This window comes from Pleurodeles waltl, chromosome 3_1 (genome assembly GCF_031143425.1).
Source record: "Pleurodeles waltl isolate 20211129_DDA chromosome 3_1, aPleWal1.hap1.20221129, whole genome shotgun sequence".
Taxonomy (NCBI): domain Eukaryota; kingdom Metazoa; phylum Chordata; class Amphibia; order Caudata; family Salamandridae; genus Pleurodeles; species Pleurodeles waltl.
In genome coordinates, this window is record NC_090440.1 from 291,485,848 (window position 1) to 291,499,792 (window position 13,945).

General features: G+C 42.1%; 1 protein-coding gene across 1 annotated transcript in view; it reads right to left on the minus strand.

Moving 5' to 3' along the window:
• Positions 1–13,945, minus strand: part of PIGB (phosphatidylinositol glycan anchor biosynthesis class B) — a 188,844-nt gene that overhangs the window by 131,614 nt on the left and 43,285 nt on the right. The window contains exons 2-3 of the mRNA XM_069222435.1: positions 9,890–10,025; positions 3,274–3,391 (exon numbers count right to left, since the gene is read on the minus strand). Of these exons, the coding sequence (XP_069078536.1) occupies positions 3,274–3,391; positions 9,890–10,025 (254 nt within the window). The remainder of the gene's footprint in view (positions 1–3,273; positions 3,392–9,889; positions 10,026–13,945) is intronic.

Below are 13,945 nucleotides of genomic sequence, written 5' to 3' on the forward strand. Positions count from 1 at the left end.
GTTGGTCACGCATGCTCGCTGGCACATGAGGGCTCTTCAGTGGTGCCTCCGAAGGCAGTGGTCTCAACACAGAGGGGATCTAGAGGGTACTGTCAAGATCTCCAGAGATGCTGCTGTGGATTTGAAGTGGTGGATTGCAAGCAACAATCTTTCACAAGGAAAACCGTTCCAGCAGTCGCCACCAGTGGCCACAGTCATAACGGATGCTTCCACTCTAGGGTGGGGAGCTCATCTGGGGGATCTGGAGATCAAAGGTCTTTGGTCTCCAGAGGAACAGATTTTTCACATCAATCTGTTAGAGTTACGGGCTGTACGTCTGGCTCTCAAGGCCTTCCTCCCTTCCCTTCGTGGTCAGTCGGTACAGGTCCTAACGGACAATACTACCACGATGTGGTACATAAACAAGCAAGGAGGAGTGGGGTCGTACCTTCTCTGCAGAGAAGCTCTTCGACTATGGTCCTGGGCAAAGGACCATCGGATTTGCTTGATAGCAAACCATCTGGCCGGAGTCTTGAACGTGCGTGCGGACAGTCTCAGTCGCCACTTCTCGGCAGACCACGAGTGGCGTCTCCATCCAGATCAAGTCCGTTTAATCTTCCAGAAGTGGGGGTTTCCTCGGGTAGATCTGTTCGCCACTCGAGAGAACGCGCATTGTCCGTTGTTCTGCAGCCTTCAGTATCCGATGCAGGAAGCATTGGGGGACGCGTTTCAAATGACCTGGTGCGGCCAGTTGCTTTACGCGTTTCCTCCCATACCCTTGATTCCTCGAGTATTGAGGAAGATTCGCCAAGACCGGGCTCTAGTAATCGTAATAGCTCCGGATTGGCCAAGGAGGGTGTGGTACTCCGACCTTCTCCAACTCTCAACGTGCCCGCCGCTCCGTCTCCCTTTCAGGGCAGACCTCCTCTCGCAGTCGCAGGGGCAGGTTCTACACCCCAACCTCCAGAGTCTGCACCTACATGCCTGGAGATTGAACGGGGCAACCTGAGTTCCTTCTCTCTCCCGCCTGAGGTAGTGGATGTTATATTAGCGGCCAGGCGACACTCCACTAAATCTATCTACGCTAATAGGTGGTCTAAATTTGTTGCGTGGTGTGGAGAGAGGCAGATTGATCCTTTACAAGCTCATCTATCGGACGTTTTGTCTTTTGCTCTATCTCTGGCGCAGAAAGGTTGTGCAGTGGCTACCATTAAAGGTTATTTATCGGCCTTGTCAGCCTTCATATGTCTTCCAGACCAACCATCTTTATTTAAATCCCCTATTGTTATCAGATTCTTGAAAGGTCTTCTAAATCAATATCCTCCAAAGCCATTCGTTATGCCGCAATGGGATTTGTCCTTAGTCCTGACTTTCCTTATGGGGTCCCCTTTTGAACCTATGCATTCTTGCCCCTTAAGGTATTTGTTTTTAAAAACAGTCTTCCTGATAGCTATAACATCAGCAAGGAGAGTGAGTGAGTTGCAGGCCTTATCAGTAAAACCCCCTTATACAACTTTTTATGGGGATAAGGTGGTGTTGAGGACCAAGGCTGCTTTCCTCCCGAAGGTTGTTTCACCCTTCCATTTGGCTCAGGCAATTACTTTGTCCACGTTCTATCCTCCGCCTCATCCTTCCAAAGAGGAAGAAAGACTGCACCGTCTGGATCCAAAGAGAGCGTTGAGCTTCTTTATCAATAGAACAAAGGATTTCAGGCTGGAGGATCAGCTGTTTATTGGATACGTGGGCAAGAGGAGAGGAAAGGCAGTCCACAAGAGAACACTATCCAGGTGGGTTGTTCTTTGCATTAAAATATGTTACTCTTTGGCAAAGAAGGATCCTCCTGAGGGCATTAGAGCTCATTCCACCAGAGCTAAGTCGGCCACTTCGGCCTTAGCCAGAGGTGTTCCTGTGGTCGACATCTGCAAGGCCGCAACTTGGTCGTCCCTTCACACTTTTGCAAAACATTACTGTTTAGATTCTGAGGTTAGAAGGGACGGCCATTTTGCACGGTCAGTGCTGCAGGATTTCTTGGTTTGACCATTTAGGCACCCACCGCCGGGCGTGGTACTGCTTTGGGACTCTATTCATGAGGTGAGGAATCCACAGGTAGTTGTATCCATCAGAAGAACGAGTTACTTACCTTCGGTAACGACTTTTCTGGTGGATACATTAGCTACCTGTGGATTCCTCACGGTCCCACCCGCCTCCCCGTTGCCTTTATGGTCTTGCCAAGTAATCCTTGAGTGCGCTCCTCTTGATCTTTGAGGGTGCAATAGATGTGTATATATATAATATATTTATATATATATATATGGGTATAGGTGTATATATCTTTATGTATATACTTGGTGTGTGTATATATTTTTAAAAAGAAAGAGTTTTATATATATATATATATATATATATGTACATAAAAAAGATTTACAGTTATTCATACAATGTGGTGTATTTTTACAATATAATGGATGTTGCTTTGTTCTTTCATTGCATTGCCTGGTTGTTCTCATGCACGTAAAAAATGATTGGTACTGACGTCCGCACGTCGTCGAGGACCTCTTATTGCCTGTATGACGTCAGACGGCGTCGCGTGCGAGACAGTGACGTCCTCGTCGACGTGCAGAGACTAGTAAGAAGATTTCCGTAGAATGCTGGCGCCATGGGAGTATTCATGAGGTGAGGAATCCACAGGTAGCTAATGTATCCACCAGAAAAGTCGTTACCGAAGGTAAGTAACTCGTTCTTCTCGACATTCACAAAGGGGAAGGGGTCCCATAGGGACCCCTTCCCTTTTGCGAATGAGTTACCACTGTGTGGCACTCTGTGACACTGGTGGTAACTGCGAGTTGCTTTACAACCGCATTCGCGGTCACAAAGCAAGTCTGAATTGCGATGCGAGTCGCAAATAGGAAGGGAACACCCCTTCCTAATTGCGAGTCGCATTCACAAATTGCGAGTCGGTACCGACTCGCAATTTGTGAATGTGCATCGCGTTCGGCCGTTTGCATGCCGCAAACTGCGATTTTTGCAGTTTGCGACATGCAAAACGGCTCGCTACATCTGACCCTATGCTCCAATTTATCAGTGAAGCTTTTTGAGGATTGCCACGTGTGATCTATTGAGTAAAGGTACATTGTAACACAAATTAGATTATTAGCTGAGCTTTTTACTTATTTTCAAGCATGGGTAGTGATAAATGTGATCTAAGTAACCAAAGGCCACGGGTTTTACATCAGCCTACGTTAACATGCCTTTAGAGCTTTAGTTTTAGAGAGGCCCCCGGATCAAACTACTCACCAGAAGCTGGGCATTATCCTTGTTCAGCAGCTGTAGAGCTTTATAGATGCTTGCAAAGAACAATGGGTAAGAGTAACCTCGTAATCCTTCAATCCATTCCCAGGTTAAGTAACCATAATTAAGATTGTTAAGGAGAGAGTTCTCAAAGTATGTAACATGCTAAAAGAGTTCGATTTTACAGCCGATATACCAGTTTGGAGTACACACACCATTTAGGTCAATTTTCTACAGTTCCATGTGAAAAAAAATAACAGTATCCTCTTGGTTAAATTCAGATTCATGTTTTACTCTAATTGACAGAAAACGCATCAGCTTTCACACTGGAGAAAATAGTGAAAATTAAAAAAAAATTGTCTTTGCCAGTTCTTCAATAAATATTCTCAAAACAGTATTCAAACCGTAACAGCAAGGTCCTATACGAAGTAATTAAAGATAGATAAGACCCTAGCCTGGTTTGACACTAACTATAAATTATACAAAAAGGAGTTCTGATTCTTTTACACTTTGATCATTACTATAAAGCCATTCACATAAAATCATCCACTTTGTAGTGTATGTATACTGTTAAGCATAATCCACTGATCCTGCTTCTTTGTATTACAGGCGATTCGTTTTACATGTCAACACAGTATATAAAAAGAAAATGCATAAAATTCAAATGGGAGAATCGAATTTTAAAAAATAGTCATCATTCCATCAAGCATGTAACAGCACACTCAACAGAGCAAAGGAAATTTCCATAGAGAGGATGTTTAAATCCATTATAACAAGATGAACCTGGCCAAAGACATTTTGGAGCACTCGAACAAATCTACTGGATAATCAAAATAGAAAATGGTTTACCAAAGGGCAATAGAAACTAAAAAGGTGAGAGAGGAGGGGCCTTAGGAACCAACACAACAATATTTGGCTGTCAAATAATATGAATTTGAAAGAGCTAAAATGCCTATAATCGGATTCACATATGTTACACTAGAAGCAACAAAGAAAGTATAAAATACTTATGACTCTTACAGAAATATGGATTTCTAACCTAGTAAACATTTAGAGAGCATAACCTAAAAAACACTCGGCTTCTAATTCTTTTAAAGTGACAACGCTCCTTTCTGATATGGTTTTTCTGGTCCATACTGCAATGACCAAGCATTAGGCAAGCAGAAAGCTCAGATGACTAACTCTGAACATATTCACACATACAATCTAGAGTATGATCATAGCTTAATTCCAAAGTGGAATACAGAACACTGGCAGACTTAAAGACAAAAACACGGATGCTCATAACTGCCACCCTAGAAATATTATAAAAATCAGGGAATTTATATATAACCATTTCCTTCTTAGGTGCTCACATTTTGAGATAAGACACAGTTGATCACTGTGAGTGGTATTTGATAGTATGTTAACAATAAGTATGTATGTGAATTTCATCAGGGCCTCTTCAAACTATGAGATTATTTGTTTTACCCCACATTTGCCAAAATATCTCTTTGGGTGTTTGTACAGCATGGAAGGATACCATTGCTACGTTCATCAAAGAAATTACCTAATTGCTCTACTAGAGCTAACTACTGAATAAATACTACAGAAACTGTAAGTGTTGCAACAAAACGATGTAGCCAGGGCAGTAACTCATATTTCCCTATCAACCGCGCATTTTGCTGATCCTTGAGATGTTAGCACTTTCTTTTCAGTGAAGAATATAAAACAGATTAAGACTGTTTTTCATCAGGGCATCTGTGTCAGAGCACTAAGCTACCTCAATAGTGCAAAGAGACTATCCACACCAGTGAATACAATTCGGGTGAAGAGATACATCTTAGTAATCACACCAATAAACCTCAGGACAAGAGCAAGCATTATATCTGTCCATTGTGCAATGAAATAGGGAATTAGGTATCAGAATAACTGATAGGGCAACATAATCTATTAAAAATATGTTGCACGAATAAAGCAAGATTGCTTTTATATATTCATTTCTTTAATTAAAGAGCACACCAAAGCCCTATTAAGTAATGATCAAAAACATCTTTGGCATCGTAAAGCATAACCACACAGACAATATTAAAGTAAATGTTATAACTTTGAATACAATTTAATATTCCAAGTAGCCAGGACCATTCAATCAAGAAAAAAGAAGGGCAGATTAAAATATAATTTCAACAATATGAAGCTACGTATTTCAGCATCTACTCTAGCATCACATTCACATTTCCTGCTTCCAGCAGCAATTGTGTGCACCCCTCGCACCCCCGCTTGAAAAACTATACTTGAATGCTAATGCTTGTCTTGCCCTACAACTCTTCGTGAGAATAACATACATTATCACAAAACTGGAAACAGCCATAACTCCAGATAATTATAGTGCTTGTGTGGTATGAAGCACCTCTGAGATTACATAAAAAAACAAAACGAAATGCAAAAAAAGCATCTCTACACTGGTCCCAGTTAATACTCCGTATGTATCCTAATTCTAGTGTTTTGTTTTTGCTTAGAGAATGTTTCTGAGAGAGATTTTTAAGAGTACTAGAGTAGTGCTTGTGGGATTGGGGTGCATAAGTATTTCATTCATTTTATAGCTGTTTAGAAGCCACCCCAATTCGCTAGAGCCATTTTGGAGGTAGCTTAATAAGGGATGTAAGAGCATGTGCAACGCTGCAGGGGAATATATAGTTCGACTGTTTGCAGGACTGTATGCATCCTGACCATTTTTATTGCTCCTTGTGTTTTTGTTTTTTATATTGTACATTTTAAAGGGATTTTTGTTTAGATTAGAATTCGGAGTGAGATTTGTATCAGTGTTTTGGGGATTGCTTGTGAGATTAGGGTTGTTTGCGGAGGGGATTGCTCAGATCTCCCAATTTTATTGCAGATAACTCACTGCTCATCCCATTTCATGCAGGGTTTTGGGGGAGCGATGAACAGAAGTCACTCCTTTAGTTGTGCAGAATTAACTTCGATTACTTCCATTTCAGAGAGATGTGGGTGAGTTCCGTCTCTCTGAACTCTCTGCAGCCTTTGGCACTATGCATCACACCACACTTATGTAGAGGCTGCAAGAGTTTGGAGTCAAAGGAAGGCACTGTAACGGATCCACTCCCTTCTAACTGTTCGTAGCAAGAGAGACATTATGCCTTCATTTAGGTCATCGGCTCACCAAGTATTTCGTGGCATACAATAGAGTTATATATTGATCGTTATGATATTTAATTTTTATGCGTCTGCCTTTACTGGACTTAGGTGTTTCTACCATTTGTCTTTCATATGTTCCACTGAGGATACTCAGCGGATTCGTAGGCTTGATGGGAACAATACTGCAGACAATCTTCCATGTGGGTCTCAGGGCTGCTGCAGGCTGGATGTCTAGTAATTGTCTCAAATTAAATTCAGATAAAACAGAGTTCATTATACACGGTGTCCCAGCCTCAATCTTGTCTACAGGTTGGTGGCCGCAGGCTATGGGCCACTATCCCCACCTACTAACACAGTGAAAAACTTGGGACTCGTGTACAATGATGAATCATCATTCAAAGCACAGGCGTCAAAAGTCTTTTCCTCCTGTTTCTTTTTTTAACGTAACGTTTTAAGAAAACTATCGCCCTTCCTTCTGGGCAAGACCATGACCTGATTCTCCAAACACTAGTTGGTGCACAAACAGATTAGGACAATGCAGTGTATCTTGGAGAATGCAGGAACCTGTTTCCTACTCAACTGCCTACGCGCGCCTCTATTTGTTGCCATCAGCAGGCTGTGCATGGACGGTCAGTCCATTTGTGTTGTTTAAATACCTTTGTATCAGTTTATTTTTGTAAATTCTTTTTTTTCACTTGTACAGATAATAACATAACATTGGGGATGGTCGATTATCTTTTGAATTGTCTCCTCATTACGTAACTCATAGCCATCCATCACAATAAACTAATAACTCCCATGCACAAGGACATCTCCCCTCCTTCATCTGCCATTTCCATGACTCAGAGGAACTTTACACGACACATTAACATCTTAACACATGGTTCCCACCTTATGACATTCTTCTACCTTCCAAAAATGGGAGGAGGCAGAGGTTACTCACTCATATGAGAGCGTAGCCAAGGAAGCACAACTACCATCCGGTGTGTCGACCACTCCTACTTCAGAGTCACACAGACCGGAGGGGCCCCCCGTATTACATCACAGGCATTCTGGGGGCCTAAGGAAATTATGCTGCTTTGCAGTCAGTAAGTTGCCTTCCAATTTACCATTTCTGTCAGCCGCTCTCTGTTTGGGCAGGATGGAGGGTTTCCAGGTCACGGTTGTCTGTTGCAACACAAAAAGAAAGCTCAGGTGTGCAAACCTGTTCGTTATTTTAGCGGTCTTGAGTTAGCTAAGACCCAATATGCATCCCTTGAAGTGTAGGAGCCCAGTCCTCCCTGTGACCTCCGAGAGTATTTCTGCTACTTCCTACTAAAGGGAATTCAGAGTGGTGCAATGCCAAGAGGATCGGAATTCCCAGTGCCACACCTACAGCAAGTGTCTCTCACTGCCACAAAGATTCTGTGCAAATATATGGCGTTAAGTGTGCCCTGTGAAGGAGTCTGTTTTGTAATAATTTACATTTTGCATTCCTGGAGACAACTGTAGGATACTGCAGAATTCTAGCCTCACTCCCCATCTGTGAATGGCACCTGCGCATCTGCCTTTCATTTCTCTCTCAGATTGTGTCAGGCTGACCTTTGTTCAGATTGAGATTGCTCTGTACAACATAGTCATGGCCTTCCTACCCTTCCCATGTGCTAGTACTTCCAGTAAGGCTGTGTGCGTTGTCACGCTTTACAGCTCTGAATATTGAACACTGTCGCACTGTTAGCCCTCAGGTTCACTTACCTCCTTGATGACCTCAACTGATGACCCTCAAATAACACACTCAGTATGTCAAGGTCCGCCTCCTGCCAGAACGGCACACGCGCCCTAGTGCTTGAATTCAGCTTACTAATGTAATGGAAAGACAGGTGTGTAGGCCCTCATTATCCCGGTATGGGGCAAGCAACTCTTCCAGCAGTGTTGAGCCTCTGTCAGAAGCAGGGACTGCAAGGGCATCTGTTTTTCACTGCTAAAGACTAGAACAGCTTTATTTCTCTATGCTTACTAGGTCAGAGCACAATGTGTGGACTCGGGTTGGGGTCTCAAACTGGTACTGCCATTGGCCGGTCGGCTAACTGTAATTTCCCCCTAAATGTAATCTGCTATAATGTAGTGCATAGTTATATATGTTCTTTTCTACGCATAAATAAACAATAAAAAAAAAAAAAAACACTAGAGCAGCTGGGATGGGACTAGAGCAAGGCCCCCTACCCCCACCCACAATGACCGCACCATCGGGAGACCTACTGCAGTGGGGTTGCATTTAAATAGTTTTCTGAAACAGGCACATTGAGAGATTGAGGCCTCCCTCTGCAGTTGGCAACTGGAGTTTACTGACCGCGCAATCCTGTGTCTGCCTCCAGCCAGATTAAATCTAACAGCTGAGAGTTCAGCATTTTGAAGAATCACCTCGGAACGACAGTGGACACACTCACAAACAGAGAGAGGAACCTAGATAAGATTATGATCTTGGACAGTGCTACTTTCTCCATCTCTGCCCTGTCTTTGTATCAATTTAAATCTCTTTATGGCAAAGGTCCTCTCTTCATTTGGCAAATGTTCTTTTGGTTTCCATCACCTAGGTCTTTGGCGTTTTCCCCCAGCATTTGTCCTAAAGGTATAGAAGAATATGAAGCCCTATCAAGGTGGCACAGTTCTTGCCTTTCAGGTGGCGACAGCATGGAACACCCTTCCACTGGAGAGAAGAGGATTATCAAAATGCATAGGGTTCAAGTAGAAACTCAAGACCTGGCTTTTTAAGTTTTGAGCAGAGTTATCGGATGGGTCCAACAAAAATGCTACTTTACCTGGATGGATGCGTGCTAGATAGGAAACCTAGAAGCACCCAAACTACAAACCAGTCAGACAATATTTTCATTAAAAACCTAAATTTGCTGCAAATTCTCAACGTTATTTTTTTTTTATATTTCGACAAAAAGGTACTTTGGAAAGCCTATAATCTGCTAAAATGTAAGCATTCTGTGAAATACAACAAGCTCCAATGTGATGCTTCCACAAAAATGTTCACAAAAGCCAGGAAACAGAAACACCGAGTGCCACCTATTACTCAAGACCATCTTCAACTAAAGCATAACAAATTGTACCTTCTTTCTGATGAATGTGCCTCCCATATGAACACTCCTGTCCTTAGTAGGTTATTTGACATAACTCATAAATTGCTTTGTTGAGTTGCGTGGCTGTTGCATCGTAGTGTCCGACACGCATCACTTTAGTAACTCTTTGTAGCCATCTTAATATCGCCCAGATTCCACTCCGCACTCGCTAATGCAGGTCATACAAAAAATGACAAAGTATACAGAGTACCCTTACAACAATTCACCAAGTAAAATGACACCTCTCTTGCATAGATTAACACAATTAGGGGTTTAAGAAATGACTGAACAGCTTCCAGGTCAAGCACACAATTGCACCAGTTATGCCATGGTTAACACAAAGTCATACAACTGCTTATGATGGTTTCAAAGTCAAAGGATATTCAAACACCATGTGATGTGCAACTTCTAGCGACTGCCAATATTCATCTGGAACAAAACTTGTTTGCACTAAAAAACAATTAATTATTCGGAAAGCTATGGCCAGCAACACCAGATAGACGTTTTCACCAAAAAGACCTGTGGAAACAAAACAGAAATTATTAGCATTACTCTAGGTTTCTAAATCTGTTTAATGTCAGAAACGTGAAGTATGGCACATTTCTGACAATACATCACTGGTGGATATGAGCATGCGAGCGCTGTGAAAGGTTGGGGATTGTTCTATTACAACTGTATTGTAACGGACCTGGGCGTTCTAGCACCTTAAAAGGAAATGCAGCTTTCAACGTCACTTCACAGTATAAGGTCACAAACTCCTTTAGCTACTTGCAAAAGCATCATAATGCCCAGTTAGCCACATATTTTACATGTTTGGTTATTATTATTTTACAGAGGGCAGTGTTTTCAAAGTCCTGAATTCCCTGGGACAATATCAGATCTGTGCATTATTTAACATGAATTACATCATATAAGCAGGAAGCCCAGAAGTAAATGTAGGTACAGCATTACTTTCAATCAACATGTTTCCGTTTGAAAAACATGGCATATAAAAGATAAAAAAAAACTCTTAATGGTGATGTGAATGTCGTCCACTAGTGGTCTGGGCTCTGCTGACTTTCACAAAGCGCTCAACCAGAGGACTCAGGTGTTAGTATCATCTCACTGACAGCAGTGGTTCACCGCCTTTTGACTCCTGAGGACCCTCATTGAATCACTACTGGAAGATGGAGATTCCCAAGCAATTTGTACGATTTAAATTTCAAACATTACAAAAGTAATTCTCAAAAAATACACAAACACGTACACACCAAACAAATATTCTAATTACTAATGATTTAATTATTTTATATTGAAAAAATATGGAAAAACTGATCAATTTTAAAGGGAAGGTTGGTGCTGAATCTCGGCAACTAACTTTTCAATGTTTGGTTTTGTTTAGGAAAGCTGAGTTCTCAGCTCAGATTCTACATTTCCCAAACAATTTTTATTTTTTAGGTGCATAAGATCTGAAAAAGCTTTTTCATATAATATGTGGTAGGGAAAGGACGTAAAACCATACGGGCCTCTCATATCTCCATAGCCTCTCACAGGTATTTTGTTTGTTTTATAGCACCTCTCATACCAGTGTAGGGTGTTGGAGCACTTTACAGGAGACTACGAGGTGTAGGATTCACGCCATCCATACTGGTAGGCATTTTCTAAGAGTGCTTGGTCTGGAGAAGCACAAACACAGAATTCAGAACATAACACAGTGGCTAGCGTTGACTTTAATAATAATGTATTTCTACACAAGCAAAGCTTTTTTTACAAGCATAAGGAAAATGAAAGAATGGGAAAGAAACATAAGTTTCTAATTTGTTCCATGCAGTTCTTCAGTAGCATTCATAGCTCACTGTGCTAGATTACAATTGTAACTTATGAGCTGCACAGTTACAAAAGAATGTGTGTGACATAAGCAGTAACCCACAGTGTTATGCACATAAAATACTTTTCTTTGCATGATCCACGTTCTTTGCAGCAAGCATATTAACCATCTGCACTACCTTAGATGAGTCAAAACTGCCAGTAGACAAAACTCCCATCTCTCTCCAGCAGGTACATTAATCACCAGAGTTATCCTGACACTTATTTTTGCCAAGAAATCTGCTGGATGTACTAGGAACTTTGCAGTCCTTTTAAAGCTGCTGCAGAAATGAAGTAGCATGTTTCTGATGAAGCCTCAGCTGGAGAAGTGTCTTCCTGGCAGCCCAGGCTTTCGGACCCCCTGGGAATGTGTCCGTGGACCACAGGTTGGGAACCACATGTGGACCACAGGTTTGGAACCGCTGTTCTACAGTATTAGAAAACCATAATATATAGTTATTATGATAATTGATAATACAGAGATACTGATCCATTTTCTGCTATTTTCCAGATCCATGATGCTCACCTCCATTTTAACACCTGGTCACTCAGTTCTGGTTATCAGTGCCCTCTGTGAATCCTTTGGTTAATTTATACTGCACTATACACATTGTATTTGAAAGGTTGGATGTGTACATTTAAGTTTCGCATGTCCTGGTAGTGAAAATCTGTCAAGTTTGTTTTTCATTGCTGCAAGGCCTACCTCTCCCATAGGATAACACTGGGTTACCTTATTACATTTAATGAGTGATAACTTTCAATTGGTAGCAAGTGGGAATACCATGTTTGGTGTCTGAGGAATTGGTATTTAAAACCCTCTTCAATGGTAAAGTCGGATGTTAAGTCATAATTCAGAAAATGCCACCTTCTTGCCCTAACCATGCCTGCAGCCTGTTCCTGGGTCACATGACTACGTGTAGTTGGCAGCTGGACTTTGTGTATTCCTCACAGACAGCCACAAAATAGGTGGTCTGGCTGTTGGCAGGATGAGCCATCCTGATTTGAGGGGGGGTGGGTCCCCTACCACATGTGCACTTCAAAAACACTGCCTCAGCATACACACAAATAATTTCACACTAGGCTATTGCGACTCCAGACAGACTGGGACTAGGGTAGGTCCCACTGCGAGGGGAAAACTCCAGAAGCTTCTCCCATTTCAAAGCTAGCACCAGGTATAAAATTGGGACCCTGCCTTTGGTACACTCCTGGACCTGTGGATATTACAGAAGGACTGTCCTACTGCCAGAGGACTACCCTACTTCCTGAAGCCTACCCTGCTGTCTGAAAAAGAGGCCTAGACTTGCAACCTTTATCCCTGGTGGAAGTGACTCCACGGGTCAGCTTACTGACTTCCTCTTTTGAGCTAGATGGATAAAACAAACTTGAGTGGTCTACCTGAAACTGCTTAGATGACCTGTTGCACTGGGCCCTTGCTGTGGCATTAGCTGAGCTCCTCCTAAAAGAAAAGGAGAAATCCTGATGTTATAGGCTCTTCTCAGGCATGTCCACACAAAGGTCTTGCCACCTGCGCTGACCGCCAATGTGAAGCTCTGGTGAACTAGACTCATTGCGCTACAGGGACAGCCAGTCAGGACTAGCAAAGCAAGAGCTGGACTTCACGCTACAGCATCGACAACCCGCAGTGATTGCCCCCACGAAGCACCAGCATGGACCATCCATGACGCTTCATGCTACAGGAACAACAGTCCATGACACCCGGCGTGCTCTTTTTGCTACAGTGACAGCCATTCCCCAATGCTCTCACTGTTTCTTGCGGCCTCCTCCAACATGTATGGAATTCATTGCTCTGGACTTTAGTGGTAACATTTTCAACTGGACTAACCCAGTTCCTGTATTTGGCCTGTGCTCCATCACAGCCGATGAACTTGTGACTTTCATCTGGTCTTGCATGACTAGATACGTGCAAGAGACACTTTGTGTTTTTAGGCTCTATATGCATCTTACATTTTGAAATAGCATATCTCAAGTTCTACTGATTATTTTTGTCATTTTGGTGTAAAGTCACTTATCAAATTTTACTCTATTTTTCTAAATTGGTGTGGGATTTTTCTAGTGTTGTGTTTTCACTTTATTACTGTTTGAGTGCTGCATCAATAGTTTACACATTGCTTCTAAGTTAAGCTTGACTACGTTTGTGCCAGGCTACCACAGGGGGTTAAGCACAGGTTAATTTAGTGATGCTCGTAGTTCACCCTGACAAGAATTGTGGCTGTTTATTGAAAAGGGCTCACACCACCCTGAACCAACAACCCAATTTCTCACAGTGAGAAACTAAGGTAGGCTTTTCATTCAGCATTACATTTTTGCTATATTTCTGATTAGTCGCCACTGATATTATTGATTGACTGATTGCCCTGCCACAGGACTCCTGTGGACTTAATTTCATGTTTTGTGCACCCTTTGTGCTTCACTGAACACAAGAAATGTATAAGGAAGAACTTAGTAGAAAACAAAAAATTAAAGCAATGTCCCCCAACTACTGGGTTGAGAGTGCAACTCTGTTGAATACTAAATATTGAATATTCAAGGCTCTGTCAAAATGGTTAACTGTAATAGAAACAAGCATTAATAAA